Source organism: Pseudorca crassidens, chromosome 15, assembly GCF_039906515.1.
Source record: "Pseudorca crassidens isolate mPseCra1 chromosome 15, mPseCra1.hap1, whole genome shotgun sequence".
NCBI classification, from domain to species: domain Eukaryota; kingdom Metazoa; phylum Chordata; class Mammalia; order Artiodactyla; family Delphinidae; genus Pseudorca; species Pseudorca crassidens.
In genome coordinates this window covers 51,678,217-51,705,799 of record NC_090310.1, presented here as the reverse complement: position 1 = coordinate 51,705,799, position 27,583 = coordinate 51,678,217, and the positions used below count along the sequence as shown (strand labels likewise).

General features: G+C 38.5%; 1 protein-coding gene across 8 annotated transcripts in view; it reads left to right on the top strand.

Annotated features, from left to right (window-relative positions):
- PLCB4 (phospholipase C beta 4) overlaps window positions 1-27,474 on the top strand; it is a 420,918-nt gene extending 393,444 nt beyond the window's left edge. For 7 of the 8 annotated variants that reach the window (XM_067707497.1, XM_067707492.1, XM_067707493.1 and 4 more), the window contains 9 exons: window positions 402-512; window positions 8,005-8,120; window positions 9,394-9,469; window positions 11,225-11,400; window positions 14,563-14,664; window positions 19,893-19,950; window positions 20,399-20,485; window positions 23,494-23,530; window positions 25,947-27,474. In XM_067707497.1, coding sequence (XP_067563598.1) covers window positions 402-512; window positions 8,005-8,120; window positions 9,394-9,469; window positions 11,225-11,400; window positions 14,563-14,664; window positions 19,893-19,950; window positions 20,399-20,485; window positions 23,494-23,530; window positions 25,947-26,035 — 852 coding nt within the window. In that variant the 3' untranslated portion in view covers window positions 26,036-27,474. The remainder of the gene's footprint in view (window positions 1-401; window positions 513-8,004; window positions 8,121-9,393; window positions 9,470-11,224; window positions 11,401-14,562; window positions 14,665-19,892; window positions 19,951-20,398; window positions 20,486-23,493; window positions 23,531-25,946) is intronic. The other variant, XM_067707498.1, reaches the window with a different exon arrangement.
- Window positions 27,475-27,583: the final 109 nt, after the last annotated feature.

The following is a 27,583-nucleotide window of genomic DNA, read 5'->3' as shown; positions in this document are numbered from 1 at the left end:
TTCCCCCCATTATGTAAACTCTGCTTGCTGGCCTACTTATGGAATATAGTTGTTGTTCCTACTTACCCATAAGAAGAGGTCTTTGGACAGTGAACATGAGAAATTCTAAGTTAGCTACAAATTTAAGAGAATAGCAGGAATTCTCACGTAGGTTGAAAAACTTCACAGCACCCAGACGCCATCCTGCTTTCAAGTCTTCCCTCACCGGGAAAAGAGACAAACGTGATATCTTTTTCCTTCCTAAGATGTATCACAACAGCTGCTGCTGCTGGAAGGGTAAATATGTCCTCTTCCATTACGGGTAAGGAGAGCAAGAGAAATTTTAATTTCTTAACTTGAAAGGACTTCTGAATTCTTTTAAGCTCATGTTGCCATCCCACTTCTTTATACCCTGACCCCAGCCTCAAACCAAGGCACAGCCTGCAGAGCTGGACTTGAGTGATGAACCTCTGAGTCACTTCAAATACGAAGATGCAAAGAGTGCAGCCTGGAACTCTGTCATCTCTTTAATGGTTTGTGCTCCTTTGAGAAATTTGGCCTAATTTTGGCCTAGTAACAGTCCCTGTATTATTGGCTTCATGGATTTGCTGATATAGCGGTCACTTCAAAGACTGCTCAAATTTCAATTCTATTCAGTGGAATTCCTTTCATTGCCCACGTGGGAAACCCGCCACAGATGTTTATAAGTGTGGAGACAGAGCTCAAGTAGGGATTTCCATTTTATTGGTCATTGGCAGCAAGCTGGAATATGGAAAGGGAACAGAAAAGGGAGAGAAAAGGAAATGCGAATGCACTTTCAATGACTTTGGTTATTAGGAATGGAGTTGGTAACCATATGGCAAGGCATCATCCACCAGATTTTCCTTCTGTTTAAGTTGGATCTCTGTTATTGAGGCAGGCATCTCAATGGCCTTTGGACTGATTGGAAATTTAAACATTTTGCCTGAGTCTCATTTAATATTTCCTTGAGGCATGACCAGGAAATATACCATGTCTGATAATAATAAGAATAATATACCATCTAGGATTTTTGTATGTGAAGTATTTTCCAGATGCTGTGCTCAGCACTTTGTATTTATTACCTCATCTTATACTCTCTACCCTATAAGATAAATTCTAAGTCCCCATTGTGCACATGTGGAAGTTAAGATCAGGGAGGTGAAGCCATGTAACTAATGCCCCAGCATTAGAGGGTAGCAGAGCCAATATTTGAACCCAAATTGTCTTGAGTCTGGAACCCATACTCTTATTGCATTATTCTGTGAAGGGTATTGGATGCTTCAGTAAGTAAACAAGTTCCCGCATTGCGTCAAAGGCAGTGGCAGCACGTGGGACAGTATGTAAATCTCCATCTAGTTTGGACTAAATCTCCATCTAGTTTGGACAGTGTCAATATACTGGTTACCTGGACAGCTGCTGAGGAAGGTTGCTCCTTGGTTCTTTAGAACTTAACCTATATAACACTGAGCAGAATTGTCTGCTGGTTCCCTATCTAAACCTTCGAGTTCAGACTGTCTCAGTTCTATTAACAGACCTATCTGCTTAATCGGAAAAGTGGCAAAGATGGTGTCTTAGTCAGTTTGGGCTGCTATGACAGATTACCATAGACCAGGTGGCTTAAACAACAGTTTCTTTCTTACAGTACTGGAGGCTGGAAGTCCAAGGTCAGGGTGCACCAGATTCAGTGTCTGATGAGGGGCCCCTTCCTGGTTTACAGACAGCCTCCTTCTTACTGCTCCTTACATGGTGTGGAGAGCTTTCATCTCTTTCCTGTATCTTCTTATAAGGGCACTAATCCCATTCATGAAAGCTCCACCCTCATGACCTTACCACTTCCCAAAGGCACCCCCTCCAAACACACTGGGGATTAGGGCTTCCACATATGAATTCAGAGTGGGGAGGGATACAAATATTCAGTCAATAGCAAGTGAAAAATTATTTTTGCATGAGAGAATTTAGAGGTAGCTTTGATAGCTCTTCCCCTCTGATGGCACTGAACTTTATTCCTTCCATTTTCTTCACACTTATTGGTGAGGAAATATTAGTATTTAGTAACAAATAAATCCTATATGGCAGAATAGAATCCAAGTTGCCTTCATTTGCAGAAACAACTTCAAGCTTCTTGGAGCCCCACATTCTAATATAACCAAAACTTAAAAGGAGATTTTAAATCTCCCTAAATCCTACCATCTAAATTTGTGTGGACTTTCGTAACAGCTTTAGTGTACATTTTTTGGAGGAAGCCTTCAAAATGCCTTCAGTCAAGTAACAGAGCCAAATTGCACAGTAAAATATACAGTGCTTGCCTGTTGCTTTTCAGAATGCTTTTTGAAAGCATTTCTTAGCAGGCGAATGCATTTCATGGCTTGTTTTCCATATCCTCATGTACTTCAGAAGTTAAAGTCACAAATGTATGATTATAAGCTTATGATGAATTCCTTCTCCCACATTAAATACACAGGGGGCCCACTTTTCTATTCAACCTGCTTTGGCAGTATAATTTATGAACTCTGAATTCCACAATCTTTTTATATAGAACTACCACTACTAATAAGGCTGACATTTATTTAATGTCACTTTTGTGTTACACATTGTATATACATTCTTAAATTCTCACAATATCCCTGAAACCCAAATGGTACTATCCACATTTTAGACATGAATAAAATGAAATTCAGAGAAGTGCCTAGAGCAGTATAACTCATTCATGCTGGTTATAATTAAAGTGCTTTTCATCTATTTGAACTGTCCAAAGGCTTTGCAAATAATTATTTTCAAACAGTTAGACCTTTCTCTCTATAAAGTTTCTGTAACTTTTCAGTCTATAGTACTTCCCTAATTCTTTCCACTGTCTCATGTGAGCCAACTTTTAAGATTAAGGGTATATTGGAATATTTACTTGCCCAATACATACTGAGGTCTACTCAACTAATGCACTTGTCTTTAAAGCTGAAAAAAAGAAACACTGATGAAGGAGGTGAGAGGATGTGGTGAATCTATTACCACCGGACCCACTTAGTGCCTGATCCCATTTGATCTTATTTATCCTAACACTAGTTTTTCTATCTGTCAATACTTTTCAAAAGGTAAAACTAGCTAATATATACATAAGCATTTATTATTTGGTATTCTTATAACAATTATATAAAGGAGTATTATAATTATATTAACTTGTATCAGTTAGCTTTTGCTGAGTAACAAACTATCCCCAAATGTAGTGACTAAAAACAGCCACTGTTTATTTAGCCCACAATTTTGTAGCTCAGCTGGATGATGTTCCTGGTCTCATCTGGGTTCACTTGTACATCTGCTGTCACTACCAGTTTGGCAGATGGTGGGCAGATGTGGGGGGCTGGCTGACTTTGGAAGGCCTCTGCTTTCTGTGATCTCTCATCTTCAGCAGTAGTCCAGGCTTGTTCACATGGTAGGGGTCCCAAGAGACCAAGCCTCAGCTCAGAACTGGCACAGCATCACTTCCATCTCCATCTCTTGGCTACAGCAGGTCACAAGGCTGTCCCAGGTTCAAGGGATGAGGACTCTACTTCTTGGCAGGAGGAACCACAAAGTCAGGTTGCAAAGGGGATTGGATACAGAAAGAGAAATCATTGTGGCCCTTTTTGCAAACAGTCTACCAACCATTTGCCAGATGAGATAATTTACACTTAAAAGAAACACAGCTTGACTAAATCACCTAGCTTTTAAATGGTGGAGCCAAGCTTTGGACCAAATTCTATCGGACTCCAGAACTCAAGCTCTTCATCACTGTATTGGGTTGCCTCTGAGTTTTCCCACATTAGTTTTTATTTCCACACATCTTGATGGTCTTAGTGAAAGGTTTTTAAGAGCAGTCATGAGTCTACAGGGCACAGATATCTTGACATCCTTTGGGACTGCTTTTTCAACACATGATCCTTGGGCCAAGAACTGGAGGCTTCATAGAACTGCATATTCTTGTGCCCACTGGAGACTTTGTTATCATCTCCAAGGAGAAATCTAGGAAATATATTTTAAATAAGCTCCTCTCCTATGCACACTAAATTTTGAAAACTGTTTCTTTAGGAATATTATTTAGCACTCTTTACTGTTCCTCAGTGAAAACCCCACTAAAGGCCTGTAAGATACAGAACAGGGCTCCCTGAAAAATGGGTTTTGCCCTGTTGTCAAGCAATAGTAAGGATTAACTACCCCAGCCTTTCTGTGAAACAATATTTATATAACCCTTTCTAACAGGTACAGTGCTACCTAACTATGGCCACTAATTCAGTCTTTTTCTGAAACACCATGTAGGCAAAAAAAAAGCAATAACAAAAACTGAATGCATCCCTTGGACCACCAGTTTGCAGCATCATCACTAGATGAGTCAAATAAAATGCCTGAGAATCTGACTAAAATTTGGCATTTCTGTAAAGCCGCTAATGGAAAATATGCTCTTTGCTATGCAAGCAGTTTTGCTGATAATAAACACCAAGACTACTGTTAAACTCATCAAATGTAATTCGTGGTAAGAAGTCAGTAACAGACCTACAACTCTGTCATGAAGTAGAAATGGGCAGAGACACAGCAACCACCCACAAAGGCAGCTTACTGGTAATCTCAGAGGTGCGTGCTGAGCAAACGCGATTTACTCAGATGTTTCAGTATCATCTGTGGCGTGAGAATTTATGCCCAGAGTCACATCAGCCACAAGAATGAATTGCAGCAGCAGTTTTTCCCAGAAGAAGCTGAATTTACTCTTAATGTTTTTTTTTTCCACTGAGCAAATAGATATACTGTAGCTTTTGAGGTTACTATTGATTTTTTTTTCCTTTAGGAGTTGATGGTGGTAGACAGTTCTTTTTTTGTTGTTGTTGGAGTATAGTTGATTTACAATGTTGTGTTAGTTTCAGGTGTACAGCAAAGTGAATCAATTATACATATACATATATAGAGCAGGTACTCTTAACTTTGATAGAAACATATACAAATCCTGCTAAAAGCCATACATTAATTTCCCCAAAATGTTCCAATTAAGATAGACTTTTAAGTCAACATATTTAATTTTGGTACTCTTGACCTGAAAGAATGAAAAAGGACTTATCTCTTCCATAGGGTCTCATGACTCAGTTAAGGACAAAAAGAATAAAATCAATGATAGTTTTTTTTTTGTTTTTTGTTTTTAGTATAAATAGGCTTAGAGATAATTTCCTGGCTCCTCTAGTTTGTACAACAGGAAGCTGAAGCTTGAGCCCACCGCCACGCCCATCACGTGATGATCAGTAATTAGGTCCCCATTTCTTTGTGAAAGGGGAAGTGTTGTCTGGGAACCAGATTATCCCAAAACTTCAATACCTGCTACCTACCACGCAGGGATAGTTTTGAGCACAGAGAGAAACACAAGAGATAATTTTTCAAGGTGAGCTTTCTTGTTATGTGTATTCTTGTAATCATTTTAATTCAATATGCTTCTAATTTTTAAAAACTCTATATACATTAGGTGACTTGCAGCTCATAACCATGAATTAGGTTGGGCAAACAAGGTCCTGTTCAGTTTTCTAATAAAGAAATTGAAGCCTGGAAAGATTTATGTTTGTTACACAAGGCCACTAGGATGAGCTGGGACCAGAATCCAAGTCCTCTTACTGCTTTTCCATGCTAATTTTTTTAATTCATGCAACAAATATTTACTGAATCTACTTTGTACCAAGCATTGGGCCGTGTAGTGGTGAAAAAAAGAGGTTTTCCCTGCCCTTGTAGAGCATATCTTATATACTTGAAGCCATCATGAATGCCTTTATGGTACAAACACCCTCATTCCTCATATCTTAATTGGGTTAATTAAGGTTCACCAGAATACTTCCTTAAGCAATAGTCTATGTCAGCTTACTTCCAATCCTCACAGCCTCTTTTTTTTTCCTTTTCTTGTGCTGCACTAGAATATTTAAAGAAACAATCTTCTCCACCCTCCTTTCAATGATATTTGCAAGAGACATAGGAATGTGGCACCTCTGAAATGTTTTATTCTAGACTTGCATAGAGCCCCTTATTTGCCCAGGAAAATTAATGCATGTGCCAGACAGGCATGATGATTACTAAATCTTAGAAGGAAGGCTAGTAGTAGGGTGATTTAGTGGGTTTTTTTCCCCATGACAATGCAAGAGTAGCTAAATCCATTTAAATAAGGATACATCAACGTGTCAATCTATTCCTGTGGCAGTAGGTTAAGCTTGGAGGAAAAGTTTATTGATTTAACTTCTCAGGCTATTCTCCCTTCTCCCAGGTCACTCTCTGCATGTTTTCATGAGTACTGAATAATATAAGTAGGTTTGTATGTAATTGTATTTCGAATAAGGTATAACAGGCATTTGAAATATGATTTCTCTTATATTTAATCCTAACAACCCTATGAAGTAGGCAACAATCTCCCAATTATAAAGATTGAAGAAGGTATTACTCTCCCAATTATAAAGATGAACAGACTGAGAGGGTAAGTGGCTTGTCCTAAGACCTGAGACTGTCCATGTCCTTAACCCAGTGCAGAACCCCTAGTTTATAACACAAAAGGGCACAGATATTGGTAACAGGACTGGATTTATGAGGTGTTCCAGGTTACCACAAATTAAGCAGGACATTGTTACCTATAATTCCCTAACCCCAAATCCAGAGGAAGGTAACATCACCTCGGAGCACTCATTGTCCCTGTTATCAGGTCCTATTCCTAGAACCTTCCTGCCTAGCACCACCTTCCTCCATGCCTTCTCCCAGAGGCATTTATTCACTGGACAGGAATGCTGAGACCATATGCACCAATGCATTTCTGAAGAATTTATATATAAATGAACTGTAAATCAAGTCCTGTGTTAACCTGCTAACAGTATTGGGAAATTAAGAAAATCTTGGGAAAGTTCAAAATCCCTCCCCCATTTATATTTTATGAAATCTTTTAAGATATCCATGAATTAGGTTAAAGGTGAGCCTACCTTAGGAAGAAAATTAATTTTAAATAATTAAGTCACTCACTTTTGTTACTCACTTAAAAAAATAAGCAAAAGGAAACATGACCATGAGGGTAGTTATATAACCTGAGCAAAGTCTATCTATTCCAGACTTTAGTATCATCTCATTTCTCTAAGTTTCTCAAGAGTAAGACTAGGATATAACATCAAGCATCATCTTAGAGTGGATATTACTGATTGAACTGTTTTCCTCTATGATTAGGGGCTGATCAGCTAAAGAAATCTGATTTCAGTTAAGTCCCTGGCTGTGACCAAATTATCAGGAAGAAATAATGTTTATAAAGAAATACTTATTTTCAAAGCATTGCAGCCCCATTTTCAGTGATTGAAGGAAGCATGTGGAGAAATATTTTAACTATCTGTAAAGCTGAAGGCCAGGGTTCCTCAACATTCTGTCATCCTTGTGAGTGCATCTAGATTAGGAAGCTGGCAAAAATATCAATTGATGGGGATTCAAAATGAGCTGATATTGACAACCACAGTGGAGGTTCTCACTGTGTAATGATGGTATTCAAGACCTTCCAAAAAGTGTCCGGTGTTTAGAAGCCATGCCACATAATGAATAGTTATATTCAGCATGTAAAAGAGAATAAATATGGTAGCTGAACTTGGGTTTTTGGGACTAGGTTGTAGAAGGGGCAGTGGACTCATTAGATGACTCAGCAAAACAAAGATGGATGGGTGGCAGTTCTATGGAGACATCTATGTGCAGAAGAAAGAACTTTGGGATGATTGGTGTTGCCCAGCAGTGGGCAGGGCTGCCTTTTGAGGTGGGCATGTTCAATGGACTGAGACTGGAAACCCACTTGTTGGAGAGACCTTATGGGAATACAAGAAACTCTTGGGTCGGGTGGGAGATTGGAAGTCTTTCCAGCTCCCAGACTCAGTTACTCCTTGATTTTCAAACCAAGACTCTGAAAGAGCTGTTGAAAATTATGCCAGCCCAACATGGGATAAAGTTTATCAGTTACACTATAGGTCTAACTCGTCACTACAAATTCTTCTCGTTCAGGAGCACAGTACCATGCAGAAGCTACATTGCACACAAGTTGACAAAATTGTGGCGCAGTATGACAAGGAGAAGTCAACTCATGAGAAAATCCTAGAGAAGGCAATGAAGAAGAAGGGGTAAATGCTGTTTATGTCCTTCTGGAGGCTGTTTGCCTTTTTATGTTTTGTCTTTTCCCACAGTTCAACTGCCTGTTTAGGCCAAGGAAGAACTTAGTCTTAACTGTGTTTTCATCATTAACAATGATTCCTGGAAAATAAGCGACTCACTCAGCTGAAGGGAGTGACTGAAGTGGAAAAGAGGAGCTTTATTCAAGTTCTGCAGCTGTTGGTTAATGAAGTAATAACTGTGTCTTTCATGGTACCTTTAAGGTGAATGGGGGTCGAGGGGGAGAAGGAAGGACAAATTACAGTTGGAAAAATTCCAGAAATCATTTTGCATTGCTAGGTAATAAATAATAAGGTTGATACACTCAAGGAAAAAAATGCAATTTTTATGTTTAATATTACAAGAATCCTTAGCTTATGCCAACAGGTGAAACTGTTGAATAAAACCTATCACTGCATTTACCTTGAAAGATTTTATCTATTGATAGAATTAAGCTGGGGGAATGTTTCTGTGATGCTGCAAGCTCACTGAATAACAGAGCAGGAGGGAAACACACTCAGTGCCAGCCATGGAGAAGTGATAAGTTGGATGTTTAGAATGTGCCTCTCAGAGACACTCTCTATTAATAATATGATGAAGCACTCTGACTTAGGCCATAATAAATCAGAGCATATATGCTGAAGGCAGAAACTCAGGGCCTATTCTGGTTTCAGCAATGATATGGATATTCCAAAAGGAAAAATTAATCACTGAAATAAGCAGTAATAGTTGCTGGGCAATTGCCTAGTATATATTTCCTACTCACAATAGAGTAAGAAGCAAAAATTACCCTGCATTGCCAAGAAATGCTATTTTTCTCCCTTGTTGGCATGTGTCAAAGACAAAAATCTGGCTTTACAACCAAAGTGGAAGAATTGAAAACTCGCTTCAAGGCTGAGGTCCTATTTTTCAGTTCTCATCCTAAATAGTGTATTATTGAATAAATAAAAAAATAGCTTGAAGAAAAGCAGGAACCAAAATGGAAACTCTGACAACAAACCTTTAACAATGAAATAATTGTTAGGTCTGAAATGTCTCTTTGTGTAGTGGTTGAATTGAGTAATCACGATACAGATATTTTGTAAGGTGTGCATCTATTACTGGAAGAACCGAGGCTGCCCAGTGAGCCATGGCGTCTCATGTTTGATGAACAAATTGTCTTCATTGGAAGGCTTTGGAGCAAAGGTTCCTGGGAGAGGAAAGATATCTAATGCCTGGCATGCATTTGTGGTTTTCCATTTTCAGGGGAAGTAATTGTCTCGAAATGAAGAAAGAAACAGAAATTAAAATTCAGACGCTGACATCAGATCACAAATCTAAGGTAAGAAAATACCTATTTTTACAGCAGCAACTGCGGAAGATACTGTGTAATTTTTTAGAAGCTGCACCCAGTTTAAATTAGAAATAACAGTAGCCTGGGGCTGGTCTGGGCTCACTGGCTTGGAGAAGAGCCATTTCATGGAACACCTTTTCCTTAATTTGTAAACATATGCTCACAATATCTATGTTGTCTGCCTCAGAGGCATCAAGGGAAACAACTAAAAGGAAATAGTGTATAAAATACAGAATATGATTCCCTATAGAAGTAACATTGATCATAGGACAGAAAACCACCCATCTTGAGGGTTCAGTAGCTCTTTGATACTTATTCCATCCTAACTTTGCTGTGGAAGTTTGGGATGGGAAAAAATCCAGAGCTGAGATTCTAGGAGATGAGCCTAATTACTTGGATTCCCCCAAAGACGCAAGAAAATAGTTTAGGGGACATTAATTAAGATTATTGACATTTTGGAGAGCTGAGCACCAAGGTGCCATCAAGAACATAAATAATTATAATAATTATAAAAGAAAAGAAACTGTGAAAGAAAGTTTCCAACTGTAGCTTTTGGTCAAACCAGCCAGCCTCCGTATGTCTACATGCAGCTCTGTCATCCAGCCAGCGACCCTGCCACACACCTGGGCCAACCAGGCATCCAAGCCGAAGTTCTCTTTGGTGCTGTGTATTTTGTGTCCACTCTGCTATGCAGTCTGTAGAGGCAGTAAGCTGTGTATCTTTAAGAGTTGTTCCCCACTCTCTCTTTCTCTCTTCTTAACTGGAATATGTGAGAATTAACAACTATGCAACATGCCATGATTTTTAAATGCTTTGCATAAATAGGAAAGCAGAAACGTTGGCCACCGTATCAATTTGCTTTTGCTGCGTGAAACACCATGCCGAAATTTAGTGGCGTAAGACAGCTACCGTGCATTAGCTCACAGTTCAGTGGGTTAGAATTTGGGCTATACTCCACTGGACAGTTCTACTGATTTTGGCTGGGCTCATGTGTGTGTCAACAGTCAGCTGGCCTCACTGATAGCCTCACTCAGCTCTCTGGTGGGTAGCTGACTGCTGGTTGTTTTTTTCCTACATGACCTCTCATCCTCCAGCAGGCTAGCACAGGCTTTACCACAGGTTAGCCTCAGGGTTCCAGGCATAGAAAAAGGATAAGTACTTTCCAAGCTTCTGCTTGTATCACATTTGCTACTGTCTTGTGGCTAAAGTAAGTCACAGGTCAGCCAGATTCAAGGAGGTGGAGAATGAGAATCTAGCTATTGATGAGCTGTAAAACCACAGTGTGAAGAGCATGGATACTCTTTGCAGGAGAAGACTTTCTACCCCAGCATCTGTTCAAATGACACAATAAGTCATGATCCAGGAATAAGAGAACACAGCTCTCTATTCAGATCTGTGGCCTTGTGGAAGTGAACCTGGAAAAATATAAGGTGATGAAGAGAATTCTGATAGAATTGGTAAAGGAGCCCAAAGCCCAGACAAACCAGAGTGTGGGCGAGTTAGGCAGTTGAAAGAACGAGTCATGATTAAGTATTTAGAGCCAAAGTGATTGCTCTATTTTAATAAGCAATGACTTCCTGATTCCCACTGATTAGTACATATTTTTGCAGGTTATATGTGTGTCTACTGATTGACCAAGTAAATTGGTGGGAGGGATCTGAAATGCATGGCTAATACTGTGCTTTCAGTTCCTACCTGACCTGTGAGAATTCCAAGTGGCACCACCCCCTTTTCCCCACGCAGGTCAAGGAGATCGTGGCGCAGCACACAAAAGAGTGGTCAGACATGATCAACACTCACAGTGCAGAGGAGCAGGAGATCCGGGATCTGCACCTCAGCCAGCAGTGTGAGCTACTCAGAAAGCTCCTGATCAACGCCCACGAGCAGCAGACCCTGCAGTTGAAACTGTCTCATGACAGGTGGGAGAGTTAGCTCCAGAAGACACTCCCAATTTTTACAAAAGACTAGTTTTGTGTGTGTGTGTGTGTGTGTGTGTGTGTGTGTGTGTGTCTATGCACCTGTCAAGGTAGTAAGGAAAATCAACCTGACATACAACATTGAGCTTTTACATATATCTTATTGTACGGTTGACGTGAGCAAGAGGAACTATGAGAAATGGCCTCTGCCATCAAAGGGCTTCCAAGCGTTGGCAAGATCTCACACTCCCATGACAAATTAAGTCACGTTACAAGTAGCATATGATACATACTAAAACGTGTCACAGGCTCTACCGCCTCCAAGTGGTCCCAGATGCTTCATAGAATGATAAGGCTGGAGGTGGCCTTTGAAAAATGATCTGGAGCCTCTTAGAAGAGAAGACATAGAAGGAGATAAAGACCAAGCAGTTGAGCTCCTAGAGGATTGGTTCTGATCACTCAGAGGTACCTGAGGAAAGACCCTTGTTTCCACTGTCTGGACTTCTATGAATTCTAGAAAAGCAGGCCTGATCAAGAAATAGCAAAAAGAATCTGTTTATTTTGGTCTCACCCCATTTCAGCAAATTGCATACTGAAGATGATGAGCTGGACTTTTTCCCAGGGCAGAAGAGTGTCTAGGTCAGTTATGTCTTTTTATCACAGCTTTGTTGCAGCTCGCCTGCGCCTTCCTTAGTGCCAACTGTATGCCACAGTTATGGTCTGTTGATACACACAAAAAAGTAGAAAACAGAAGCATTTTACAAACAAATCAAAAAGAAACTTTTAAAATCTAACTGCATGAATTATCTAGGCACATTCTCAGATTTCCAACTTTATTTTGGAGTGATATACAGCCATAAGAACATGAAGTATTTTTGCCATAGTTTCTGATTCTCACATGAATCAACTAAATGAGGTATACTATGCTGAGTTTCCTGTGGGCTAAGTTTCCAGACCCTGTCCATTTTCAAGTATTCTATTTATTTGTATAGGATTAAAAGTTGTCTTTTTTTCCCTTAGAAATGCTCTTGATTTAGTACACAGAAAGGTCTGTTCATTATCCTCCCTTTGACCATTGCTACAATACCAGATTTTAGGTTTCCACCCTTATTCAAAGATACTTCAAAGAATAAGGTACTCTATTCTAATTTTTTTTTCTTTTGAAGTTGAATATAGGGAAAAATTAGCCCACAACAGCAGGCATTGTCTAAAAAAAAAGTAAATGAATTCTTGCATGACACAGGAAGTCATTTGAAGGAACCATAACCTTAATACTAACTTACCTTAAAAAATAGATTGATGACAGGGGTATTTTTCAAAAAAACAGCAGCATCAAAGCTTTTTCTCAAGCATCCTGTAGTTGTGTTTCTTTGTCACCATCACAGCTGTCGCTCTCGGTTAAAAAATCTTGCCTTCTTAACATTCAGCAGCATTATTTGGTTATAGATAGGTGCTTGTTGAGTGAAAGAAGAGATGATCAATTTAATAACAAGTTATGAAAAATTTTGAGAGCCATTTTCTTGGGCCCAGGAGTTTCTATACATATTCCAGCCCCTGTGGCCCTAAGGTCTCTGACTGAAGAACTCTCTGTTTCAGCTTTGTCCATCCCTTTCCCTGAACTACAAACTCTACTTAAACAACCTCACTCCTTAGTCCCTCATTTCCAGGCAGTGCTTCAAGGAGATTGCCACAGGTTCCAGGGAAGATTCTTTGTTAATAATATTCATTTTAGTATTCTAAATTGTATGCTTTTAATGAACTCTTCAATAATATAAAGATATGAGTTTTTGTGGTACACACACGCATTCACACACACAGTGATCAGTCACCTGTAAACATCCTTTTTCCCCCCTATTTCCTATGCTTATTTGAAACCATTTCGTCCCCTTCCTTCCCTTGGGCTGTCAGAAAACAGGATGGTCACTTGTGAGTGTTAGAACATCCTTTCTCTTCCAAGCCATCTGATCCCAAAAAACATGGGGCAAAGCTGGAATATCCTTGTATTTTACTGACCATAAGTGGTTGTCCTTGTGCATTCTTTGATTACTCTCATGCTGTATTCACTATTTACTTTTTTTTTAATTGTATATAGGTTGGTAAACATGATTGCCTGAGATATTTGTATATAGTTTAGGATTTGTAGCTTTTATTATTCAGAATTCTTATGGCATGTTAATGACAGTGTCCTACTCTGGGCAGCTGAATACGACCATTGTGTGGTTAGGGTTAGCTTAGACACACATAATGTCGCTTCTTCCCAGCCCACCACTGTTACTTCACAGTGACCCACTGCCCCCAGGAGAAGCATCCTCGTGGATCGGGGCTCCTGCCCTCCTTTCCACAGAGTACAAAACAACTTGATGAGCCCAATAGTGAAATAAAAAGTGAACCTAGTCCCGTTGTTACATGTGGAATGTGTTTTCTGTTTATGTTTTCATTTTTTTTTTATTAGAGTTAAATATCCATAACATGAAATTTACAATTTAACCATTTTTAAAATGTGTGGCATGAAATATATTCACACTGTTGTGCAACCATCACCACCATCCATCTCCAGAACATTTTCATCTTCCCCAGCTGAAGCTCTATACCCACTAAACACTAGCTCTCCACTCCCCGAATTTATTTTTCTTCTTTCCAGTTTTATTGAGACGTAATTGACATACAGCACTGTATGGTTTCAGGTGTACAGCATAGTGCTTTGGCTTTACATACATCATGAAACGATTACCACAGAAAGTTAGTGAACATTCATCATCTCATATAGATATAAAAGAAAAGGAAAAGAAAAAAATGTTTTCCTTGTGATGGGAACTCTTAGGGTTTGCTCTCTGAACAACTTTCATATATAACGTACAGCAGTGTTCATTATATTTATCATGTTGTACGTTACATCCCTAGGACTTATTAATCTCATAACTGGAAGTTGTTACCTTTTAACCACCTTCCTCCAATTCCCCCTCCTCCCACCCCTACCTCTGGTAACCAGAAATCTGATCTCTTTTTCTAGGAGTTTGGTTAGGTTTGTTTTTCGTTTTTTGTTTTTTGAAGTATAATTGATCTACAACACTATGTTAGTTCCTATGTTAGTACACAACATAGTGATTCAATAGTTCTATACATTACAAAATGATCACCACCTGTTTGTTTATTTTTAATACATAGGGAAAGCAAGGAAATGCGAGCACACCAGGCTAAGATTTCTATGGAAAATAGCAAAGCCATCAGCCAAGATAAATCTATCAAGAATAAAGCAGAACGAGAAAGGTGAGTCAGAACACTCACTGCCGGAATATAACATTGACTTGAAGACACAGACTCGACAATATTTCTGTGTGTATACACACACTCACATTTGAGATATAAACAAACCTGTGAGTTCCGGTTGAGAATCCTGCTATTATAACTGCTAGAAGATGTATTATTATTGCTGTAAAACATCTTCTGATTGTTTACTACCACTAGTAAAACAGATTTACATTCAATATATGTGTGCTAATTTACAAACAAAATTATATAAAATATGGCAAGATATCCTTCCCACATCCCATTGGGTCATCCTGTAAGCATCTCATCTGCTCAGGTGTTAAGCCCATTCTGAATGGACTTAAAATCTATATAACGGCATGTAGGATGGTCTTCTTCCCTTGACTGGCCTCGTGCTGTCCTTGACACCAGGCGCCATCTCAAACCACCACCACCCCACACACAGGTTTTCTGGTTCATCCTTGTCTTAGAATGGGTTTCTAGAAACAAAGACAGGAATTTGTGTGCATATGATTTACTGAGGAAAGGATCTTCAGCTAAGGGGAGAGGAGGAAGCAGGAGTGGGCCAGGGCAGGGGCTAAGTAAGGATATGGTCTCGGCTAGAGTTCCTCTTCAGCCTGATCCCAAGCTCTGGATTGTAAACTCTACCATGATCTGTCCCTTTGAACCACAGGTGTCTGGCTTTTGTACTTCTATGTTAATCAGGCATTGGCCACATAGAGTTGGGGGAAGGTTTGTGTGACCTCCAGAAAAGATCCCAGGTGCAAGCCTTTTAGCCAAAACTGGTAAAGGGGACCTGAGAGGACATCAGTAGTCATAGTACCCAAGAGAGGGAGTTAGCAGCACTTGGTTCCCAGTGATCCCAAAAAGCATCTTCACTTGTGATGCTCATGGCTGCCCCGAAAGCCTCTAAGAACACAGATGCTGGTTGCTCCAGAACTGAGAGCTAGGTTGACACAGCAGTGGTCAAGCACAGCAGGATTGCATCTCTTGGAGAAATAGACTTGGATAGAATGTGGCTGCCAGCTGAGTTCACCACCCACACAAAGGCTGTGTTTTATGCTCAACAAAATTCAGAGCAAAGTGAAGATTACCTTTGGGGGTTAAAACGTGAGCATGAAGTTTAGGGCTTTACGTCATTCAGCTGTTGACCATAGGCTGAGCTGTTAGGAAACTTTGCAGCTCCAAGCAAAGTACCCCTGTTTCAATTCCACTGTCTACACGGTCTTTTGTGGACGCTTAGTTGATACCTGATGTTTCCTCCTTGTCTTGAACACAGCAGTAACTGCTGTCCAACTACTTCAATATGGTTGATTTTTAAAACGCATCTCATTTATTAACCATAATTAAAGTTAAACTTGAAATAGGACAAAATATAAAGCATAATACCATCCAGTGCATTTTTATGCTGAAGTTTTGTTGGATTAAATATGGTTTGGAATTAACTGGCCAGCAATAGGATTTGGAATTCCACAGTAATTTGACCTGGAAATGAATTGCCTTTTCAACACTTTGGCCAAGAAATTTCCCAGTAAACATGGAGTGTCATTTGTGGCTCTCTAGGGAGATTGTTACTCAATTTAATCAATGCTCATTTACACCATCATTTTGGGGTAGTTATCTGGTTCTTGTTTATTTTAACAAAGTGCCACCCTCTGGACGTTATTCTCAGACAAGGATCTTTGCTTAATGGCCTTGTGTACATGGAAATGACATTGTCCACTTTAGCTGAAAAACACAAAATATTCATGCCATGATAAAACCTCGTTAAACTGTTTTAGACTGTCCAAACTGAAATATGGAATTCAACATGATGAATGTGCTAATTATTAAATAGCTCTTTATCATACTTTTTCAATTATGTTGCAAAATGGACTTTAACCCAGTTGAGATCAAGTTATCTTAAATTATGAGTTACTGATAACTTAACCAGGAAAGTTTTTTATTTAATTTCCTTATTTTGACTTATTATACTTATTTATTATAACTCAGTATCCAGTGGTTAGGTGACTCTGAAACATCTACAAATGGCTGGTCTCTTAAAAAATAATTTCTCTATGCCAAATGGTTACCTTTTTAAACACATGCTGTGTGTATCCACCTTATCAAACTACTGAGAAATAAAATTAAAAATTTATAATCAGAGACCTAAGAAAGACATACAGAAGCTGAAAAATACTTCTATTCTTGGGTCAAAGAAGGCATTTCAACATAAATGACATGATATTTATAACTGAATGACAACATAAACACTGTTGATCAATGTGTCAGAGTTAGCTAAAGCACACAGGAAGAGAAATAATCAGCAAAATAAAGAGGCAACCTACCAAATGCGTGAAAATATTTGCAAACATATATCAGGTAAGGGATTAATATCCAAAATATATAAGCAAATCAACAAATCAATAGCAAAAAACAAATAATCTGATTTTTAAAGTGGGCAGGGGACCGAATAGACATATTTCTAAAGAAGACATGCAAATAGCCAACAGTATATGAAAAGATGCTCAACACTATGAATCATCAGGGGATGCAAATTAAAACCACAATAAGATCTCACCTCACATCTGTTAGAATGGCAGTTATCAAAAAGACAAGAGATAATAAGTCTTGGCAAGGATGTGGAGAAAAGGGAACACTTGTGTACTCTTGGTGGGATTGTAAATTGGTGGTGCAGCCACTATGGAGAACAGTATGGAGGAGGTTCCTCAAAAAATTAAAAATAGAACTACCATATGATCCAGCAATTCCATTTCTGGGTATATATCTGAAGGAAATGAAAACACTATCTAGAAGAGATGCCTACATCCCCATGTTCATCACAATATTATTCGCAATAGCCAAGACATGGAAACAACCTAAGTGTCTATGAACAGATGAATGGTTAAAGAAAATTTGAGATGTCTATTCAATGAAATATTATTTAGCCATAAAAAGAAGGAAATCCTGCCATTTGGGACAACATGGATGAACTTTGAGAACATTATCCTAAGTGAACTAAATCGGACAGAGAAAAATACTATATATTTGTGGAGTCTATAAAAAAGCCAAATTCATAGAAACAGGGTGGCATGGTGATTACCAGGGGGTGACGGTAGGGGAGTCAATGAGGAGACATTGATTAAAAGATACAAACTTGCAAATATAGGTTTAATAAGTTTTAGGCATCTAATTTCAGCATGGTGAATGTAGCTCACACTGTATATTACTTGAAAGTTGCTAAGAGAGTAGATCTTTTTTTAACATCTTTATTGGAGTATAATTGCTTTACATTGTTGTGTTAGTTGCTGCTGTATAACAAAGTGAATTAGCTATATGTATACATATATCCCCTCCCTCTTGCGTCTCCCTCCCACCCTCCCTATCCCACCCCTCTAGGTTGTCACAAAGCACCGAGCTGATCTCCCTGTGCTATGCGGCTGCTTCCCACTAGCTATCTATTTTACAGTTGGTAGTGTATATATGTCAGTGCTACTCTCTCACTTCGTCCCAGCTTACCCTTCCCCCTCCCCATGTCCTCAACTCCATTCTCTATGTCTGTGTCTTTATTCCTTTCCTGACACTAGATCTTAAAGTGATATTTACAGTGAAAATTATAGCCTAGATGCATATATTTTTTTAAAGAAATGAAAATTAATAAGAAAATGCTCAAAGAGGACATAAAATTAGAAAAATAAACTGAACCCAAAGATGTCAGATGGGAAGAAATCAAAATTTTAGAAGCAAAAAATATTAAAATAGAAAACAAAAAGCAATGGAAGTAAAAAAGTGAAAAAAGCAAAAGCGAAGGCTTGTTATTTGAAAAAAAAAAATCAGTGAACCTCCAGCAAGAATGATAAAGAAGAAAGAGATACCACAAATTAGTAGTATTGGGGATGAAAAGGGAAATAACTACAAATACAGTAAATACTTTTGAAAACAAAGACTACTATAAACAATACTACTAATGAATTTGAAAACCTAGATGGAATGGACAATTGCTTAGAAAAACTAAAATATCCAAAACTGACTGTAAAAGAAAGAGAAGACCTGAATAGACCTATAACTATTATAGAAATTCAATCAATTATACGTCTATTTAGTCATGACAAACACTCCACCTCACCAATAATCAGGGGAAATGTGAGTTAAAACAACAGCATGATGCCATTTCAAAAAACTAGCAATTGACAGAAAAGGAAATGTCTGATAGTAACAAGAGTAGGCAAAGATATGGAGAAAGGGTAACACCCAGACACCATAGGTGGGAGTGCAAACTGGGACAGGTACTTTGGAGTAAAGATGAAGTTGTTTACTCCCTACCAACCTGCAAGTCTAGGTTTACACGCTGGAGAAACCTTTGCTCATACGCACAAGAAGATATGTCCTACATTTCATTTATTTAGCCAATAGACAGTGTGCCAAGCATTTCAGGACCCTATGTGCCAAACCATTGTGCATTGTTGGGAAATAACCTACTTTCTATTAATAGCAAAATGAAAATACTGTAATCTACTCAAAAACGGAAAAATCCATGCAGCAGATGAAAATAATGGAATCGTTTGAAACATAGCTATATTTCTTAATCATAAGGCTAAGTTTTAAGTTACAGAAAGAAACCCAGAATATGTTAGCATTTAGGTTAATTTGGAAACCATACAAAACAGTATATGTATAGTCCAGAAGCATCAGCATCACCTGGGAGCTTATTAGAAATGCAGAATCTCAGGTCCACCCCAGACCCACTGAATCACACCCTCTGGGGGTGGGTTCAGAAATCTGTGTTTTTGATAGTATCTCCATGTGATTTGTGTGCATGTGAAAGTTTGAGAAACATTTGTGTGTATTACATATGGATACATCCATATGTAATAAAAATATTAAAACATGGATAGGAAGGTCCACACCAAATTCAGAATAGTGGTTACCTCTGGAGAGAGAGAAAGGAGGGAAGTGGAGTGAGGAAGAATACAAAGGGGGGGTTATTTATATCTGCAATGCTTTATTTCCTTTAAAAATATGACACAAGCATGGTAAAACATAATTAATGTTGACTAATCTGAGTGATGGGTACACAGATTTTTTTGTCTTTTTCTCTGTACATTGTACATTTCAAAATTCCTCAATAAAAATTAGGAAAAGGAAGTGATAATCCCATCCAAATAATTAAATGGAATATGACTCTTTCTTATTTAATATCATATCCAACTGACGTCATACCAACTGTTGTTTGTACCTGTTGCTTTTAGGCGGGTCAGGGAGTTAAACAGCAGCAACACTAAAAAGTTTCTGGAAGAAAGAAAGCGAGTAAGTATTTTATAATTTTCTTGACACTTTTCCTTTAAAAAAACTATAAACAGTAACTCATGCTTAGAAAGCAGACTACTAGCTAATTTGCTTAATTTGCTTTTTCTGTACGTCAAACATTCTAGCTTCTCTTCTCCGCTCCCTGAAAGCTAAATTAATCTCTCACTGAAATTTTTAAGGTAATTATTTGCTCCATTTTATACAGAAAATGAAGCCAGATTTTAATCGTGAACAAGTACTCTTGTTTTCTAAGATTTTGGCAGGAACTATCTTGCCAGTAAAAATTATGGGTTTAAACTCTCCCAGTTTTCAGGCTATTTTTCTTTCTTCTTTTTTATTTTTTTTTTATATCCATCACTTAAGTTGCAAACTACCAACCTTCATCCATAAGTTTTAAGATTACAACCCAAAGTTGACCAGATGGTTTGTTTTGTTTTGTTTTTTGCAGCTCGCAATGAAGCAGTCCAAAGAAATGGACCAGTTGAAAAAAGTCCAGCTTGAGCACCTCGAATTCCTAGAGAAACAGAACGAGCAGGTATTTCACCTAAAAAGCATAAAAAGTTGTAGGCAGCCAGCCAGCTTCGGGAGGCAAATGCCTTAGGTCAGAGTCACCCTTCTGCTAAAGCCCGTGGCCTGAGTAGTGGCACGGAAAGATGGCTAGAAAAATTTGGTGCCTACTGTACTTACCCCATTTCATCCACCAAGAACAGAAAGTATTCTTTTTTGAAGTGGGAGAGGAATGTGGCTGTGGGGAGAAAAGAATCAAAAGTCATGTTTTGATTAGATTATGGGGATTCTAAGAAGGACATTACTGAGAGGAGGAGAAAACAGGTTACAAATTGTTTCTTCATTTTCACTTAGAGTTTTATCACTTGTACCCTAGAGACAAGTGAGGTTGCATTTAAAAGCAAATGAGAGAGACCACCTACTTTCAACCTCAATCTAAAAGTGAAGTTATAGAACCTTATTAGGCCTTACAAGTGAAACTTAGAGGCATGAGCCACCATAACTCTACAAACCACTGGAAGTGAGTGGATACCATACTCTTGGTGCTAAACGCTAAATATACACAAATAAAAATAAACACAAAAAATGTACACAAATAAAAAGAGTTATCCAAAATCCAGCTATTTAGTAGCTATCAGGCATATACCAACACCAGGATAAATGTGTGTTTATCTCGAGCAGTACATATAGATGGGCTATAGCCCATCGGCCATCCGCACTCTCATTTCAATTTGATGGCAGTACCTCTAGCTTATGTGGCAAAATGACCCTCAGCAGCAGTTAAAATTTCAGTCTGTCTCAGTCCAAATACATCTCTTTAGCTGTAGCTGGTTTGGAAGTTTCTAGATAATTCACTTCAATATAGAAGCTTTAAAGAGGTTTTGCTGAAATACGTACTTGTACTACATTATTCTTTCCTATTTCTTTTCATATATAAAGTAATACTATTTAAGGTATATTTTTTAAGAGTAAATGGCTTCCACTGAAGAACACCTAACTGGAAATTACACTAAAAACTACCTTTGAGAAAGTAAAACAAAACCATAAAATCTTTTTTTTTTGTATTGCAATTGGGTAACAAATAAATCCAACTTCTGGTTTCAGATTCTTTACTTTTTGGTTGATAGAAGTTTTACTCATGGGCATACTTCTGAGTTATGTTTCCCATTTCCTTTCCAGCTAAATGCTTCTATTCATGAACAGTCCACAGATCCCTAAGGGGGACAATAAATGTTTATTGTCCCATGGGCCCAACTCATTTGACCAACTCATAGATACATCACCTTCTGGTACAAGTTACTAATGATTTTGCTCCTAAAGCATTTCTCAGAAAGTGCTGTGGTGGGGGGCGGGGGGCGATGGGAGAATGAGTAGGGGTAGAGCCACCATCTCCAAAACAATAGAATCCACTTTAGTGAATCAGGACTGGGTGGGGATAAGGATGCCTTAGAAGAAGGCACAATGGAGGTAAGATGCAGTTATGTTTCAGTTAGCTAAATTAAGAAACTACTTAGAAATCATTGTGTTGCTTGGCAACAAGTTTGACTAAAGAATATAAATGTGCTAAAAATTACTCATCACTACAATAGTGGTGTATATCAGAGCTAGAGAGTATGGTTACCTAGTCTTTTCAGTTTGAGAGCTAAATTGCATAATTTAAAAATCACTTTGGGCTTTTATCCTAATACATGTGTAACTCAAATCACACCAGAGTTCTTGCACTGAAATACTGGATTAGTGATAACTGTACTGATTGGATCATATTGGGAGAATAGTGACCTTTTGTTCCAAAAATTCATATAATGCCTTTCAGTGGGTCACAGGTAATGTCTACCACCCATACCTGATACTTTGAGTCACAGAAGCTTAGGAAAAAACATGAGAAAGCTTGAGATTTGATGAAGATTTAATGAGATTCCATGAAAAGAAATTCAAGATATAGTGACACTTCCAGCAAATGTAGAATTAGGACTTGAATTTCTTTGTTAAGCTTTGCTTTACAAATATGGCCTATTCTATAACAAATTCAATCCCAGGTATTTCTGGTATACCTTTTTTTTTTTTGGAATTTAAAGATCAGAGACCTCTCAATTCAGTTACTCGGTGTGTTTCAACACTGTCATAGACACAGGGCAAAAGACATAGTGACTCTGTTTCTTCCCTCATAATAGGCGAGGTCTGGAACCATTTGGAGAGCTCCCTTTATAACCAATATTTCATTGGCAGAAAACAGTTTCCTGTCTCCAGGCAATCCCAAACTTGTATAACAATCTCCCAAACTACTGTTAAACCCCAAGACTTTTTTCTGTTTCTAAGCCAAAAATAAATGAATTTTAACATTCTCCCATAATACCTCCCTTTAAGGTTTCTTACTTGCTTTCCTGTGACCCTAATCGCCTAAATTCTCCCAGTCACTCCCAAAAAAAAGCCTGGAATCGATCTACTTCATTAGCTAGACAATGTTGAGGGCATTGGTAGAAACAACTCAAGTTTTAATATATTTGGGTCCTGACTCTGGATCCTAACTTCATATGGCCTTTTAAAGCCTCCTAATGGCCTTGTCTACTTGGTCAGCCAGTTATTCATTTAAAACTCCAAAGGGTTTTTGCTGCTGTTTCCCATCGACCTCCCAGCCACACAGGAGCTCATCCTTCTTGACACGCACCATTTCAAACCTGAAATGCTCCATTACTGTCACACCCAAGTTTTAAAAATTGATTTTTGCCATCAATCCTATCATTTAATAAAGAAAGGTGAGGGGGTCTCGCTCAAGGGAGGGTTCCCCACTCACTGCCCCACAAGAGAGGCGCAGTCTGGGTTAATAGGCATCGGTCGTTTGTTTTGTTCTTTTTTTTTCTGTTGAGATCAACTTGGGGGAAGTTTGTCACTGACGGTTGTATACATGTTTTAGTCTTAGCTTTTTGCTTTTCTGTATATGGTTTTGCATTCATTTTTCAAATTCACTTCAGTATTCATTTATTTTCTTTGTTTTGTATGTATGACTCAATTTTGACATTACTATTTTTGTACAAACAGCTTTTGAAATCCTGTCATGCAGTGTCCCAAACGCAAGGTAGGACTGAAAACTCTGATAAGCAAGACATTGCCTTCCTGCTCAACTACATCCGTATTCTTGGTGCTTTGATGATTCACATCTGCTCATGACTAGTTAAGATCACAAGGGTTTGATTTAAAAGTGTGACTATTTAATGCTTGGATTTCTGATGTAATATTCAAACCAAAATGGCCAACATCTTGAGAGAATTATTTCTGATGGAGTTTTAGTAGCCTTTCCAGTTGCAGACCTGGGGAACTCAAGTCATGCTAATGAAGATGTACCCAGGCATCAAAAACAGTGATGTATGGTTGTTGTTTGGACAGACCACAGCTAAGACTGGGTCACAGAGTCATATCTTTCACAAACATTAATATGACTGCCATCAATTTTTAGAGCACCCTGGTAAAAGTTCATTGGTGGTTTTTAATGACAAAGAGTTATGGTTTGCGTGCAGAAACATTATACAATGTCATTATACAATGACTCTTGGCATGCTTTGTGTTAGATCCAATCTGCCAGGGACCTTAATCACCCCTTATAAGTGACCATATGATTTATTGTTCAAACAAGATAGTTTTGAAAGTGAAAGGGGAAGCTGTTCATAATAGCCAAGACCATGGGCATAAATTGAAACCGTCCTTGACAAGTGGGCATGAATGGTCACCCTGCTCATATGAGAAGCTGGCTCTTGGAATCCTTTTTTAGTGTTAATATGATCCTTCTTTCTAAACAGTGTTCAATATTGTCTTTAAATGCTAGAGGGGGAGAAGCATAGGGAATCCTTTATTACTACTTAGTGAACATAAAAGTATTTAATTTCAAGTGCTGATAATGTTTCACTGTCATCTCTTATGAATATTGCTTGTGTCATAGTTTCATGTTTATATATTTTTCTCCATTTCTTCATTTCTCTATTAGAGCATTATTATATCTCAGCCATAAAAAAATCTGGGGAGGGGAACCGTCCATCCCAAATGTAAGCAGAAAGTTATCATCTTTAATGTTATTATATCCATCCTCACCAAAATGAAATTTAAAGCCACAATATAAAAATAAAGATAAGGGCTTCCCTGGTGGCGCAGTGGTTGAGAGTCCGCCTGCCGATGCAGGGGACACGGGTTCGTGCCCCTGTCCGGGAAGATCCCACATGCTGCGGAGCAGCTAGGCCCGTGAGCCATGGCCGCTGAGCCTGCGCGTCCGGAGCCTGTGTTCTGCAACGGGAGAGGCCACAACAGTGAGAGGCCCGCGAACCGCAAAAACCAAAAAAACCCATAAAATAAACAAACAAACAAACAAAAATAATGATAAGAAGGAACTCACTCTATGGTCTGTGGGTTAAACTAATTTTGTAGCAGGACTTCATTTGGGACATTTAGATGCTCATAGTATGATCTGCAGAGTTGACCAAATCCTCCCAATGACCTTCCATTTGGTTGGAATACCTAAGTAGACATGAATAGTAACATCAGAGCTCATGAGAGTCCTCCTCTTGAGTTATATCTTTCTATATCCATGTTTCCATTTTTAAATGCCCTTTATTTCAAAATGATGTGTCACTAAAAAAGGACAGGGTGCTTTATTGTTCCTCTGAAAGATCCATGTATTGGGTTGGAAGAAAGCATGCGGCTGGAAAGTAAAAGATAAAATGAACCAATTGATTTCCCCTATTTTGCCAGGCAATGATTCGTCATCAGAACCTGTCCCCATATGACGCCTTTCCACCCCCCAAATCAGCTGGTTGTCTTCTTGACAGCCTTAATTCATGAGATTGAGTTCACCGTGGCTTACTTCCTGGGGTGGACCATAAAAAATGAATGACTCCAGAGAAGTGAGAGCCTATGAGGATAGTTTTTGGACAATAGCATTCCAGGAACCCTACATATTCCTGTAACGTTCTGTTTGCAGCATACTCCAACCAAATCAATGTGATATGCTCCCACCTGAACTTCTCCATCAGTGAAATTCTTAGGCAACTACTTTAAATTAAATTTCAGGCTATTTGGGGAATAAATCGTGCATAAGCAATGCATATTCTAAAAGTGATCAAATTATCTACACACAGTCAAGGCATGTCAATCTGTAGAAACTAAATCAAACAGTTAGACACGACATAATCTATGAGTAACAGGCATAGCCTCTTCTCAAATTGTTTTCCTGGTACTGTGTGGACCAGTCCTTCTCAGACTTTAACGTGCATAAAAATTTCCTGGCAATCTTATTAAAATGCAGATTCTGGGTCAGTAGGTCTGGGGTGGAGTCCAAGATTCCGCAAAGATCCCAGGTGATGCTGATGATGCTGGTCCATGGACCACACTTTAAGTAGCCAGGACATAATGACAAGCATCAAATTTACGGGAGAAGAGAGGTTGGGTTTGCTCTATGGCTTCAGGAGAGGATTTCAACATGTAAGGTCACGTTTCTGATGTTACAGGCGAAGGAGATGCAGCAGATGGTGAAATTGGAAGCCGAGATGGACCGCAGACCAGCAACAGTTGTGTGAAACTCCAGGACGCAAACTGAAACCGCAGAACCACTGCATCAAAAGAGCACTCCCAAAGTTCTGAACACAAATTCCGTGGAAGAAAGCTGATGTCTTTTGCGTTTCCTTTATGTATAGACAAGATGTCACCTGAAACCACAGAGAATTACGTACTTCTCTTAAATATTTTGAATACGGAATTTCCTTGGCCAACTAAAAGTAGCTACAAATCCCCCAAAATTATGATTCCAATAAGGCAGAGTTTACCCATTGATCATACCACTTAAACATGTTTGCTATAAAGTACCATCACAGATAAATGAGCTTGGTGTTAACAACTCTGCTTTGTGATGCATTAGGACATGTTTGAGCAACAGCAAAAATAGTGTATTAGCCATGTGATAGTAAGCGCATGCACTAGGGGGAAAAAAAACTCTGTCTACAAATTTATCAGCAGAAGTGGTGATCTGCTAGACAAATAATCTGGGGGAATTTTTCTACATCTAAGTTACCTCATCAGTAAGTGCCAAGTCTCCACCATGCCATAAGAAGCTAACTTCCTGTAACAGTTGTGGAAATTATTAGAACAATAGAAAAAAAAAGAACAGTGTCCCTGTGCCAAAACCCATCAGTGCTCAAAAGGAGAACTCTGTCAGGCACTTTTAAGAAAGTTGACATCTGACATTGCTTTCTAGGAATTGCTTCTGCCAATTCCAGATTATTACAGCTCACTCTTACACCATAAAGATTGTGAAGTGGTTATTGGCAAACGTTTGTAAATGTGACCATGTATAAAGTATTTATACTCCTAATTCTCACTGTCAGAGAGCAAAATCATCTAAGTATTGCCACATGACAAGATTAGTAAACAGGAATACTAGAACTATGTTTGCATGACACACAAGCACCAATTACGACTAATCCGTACACAGTTAACCTAATGCAAGTAAATACTGGTTAAGAAAATGTATGGCACAGAATATAATTTCACTCTCAAGACTTTTAGCATAATGAAGAAGTCTATATATATGTGTATATGAATTATGTGGGCATTCTTGATACTTCAAGTTCTAGTTTCAAAAAAAATACATAACTAATTTAATTTTACACAAAAATATTTATGCAGATTTTCAGAATTTCATATCAGGAAATAACCTTTTTATGTCTGTTAAATATCAAAACAATTTGCTACAGTGTTAATCTGCATGGTCTTTAAGCCTGCTGTAGTTGTGTTGCAGAGAGTGCATGAAGAAGTCCCCCCTGGGAATGGAGCCATGCCCCAAAGCCCAGAGGAGTGCATGGAAACTGTAATCTAGAGCTAATCAGATTACTGATTTTAGGGCACAAACCACCAACTGAATTGTTGTATATGCTTGTACAGATTGATTCTGTGTGTTCCTCTGAATAAGGCAGAGAAAATTATGTTACCATCAATATTGAAATTAAACTTCCAACTTCTCTAATAAAAAATGAAAACACATCTAACACCCGTCAGAGTATTTGCTCCCAAAGATGCTTTCCAGTGTACTTTTCCTGTTTCATAAAAGATCTCTTCATTGAAGGGGGCTTATGCATGACCCAACACATTT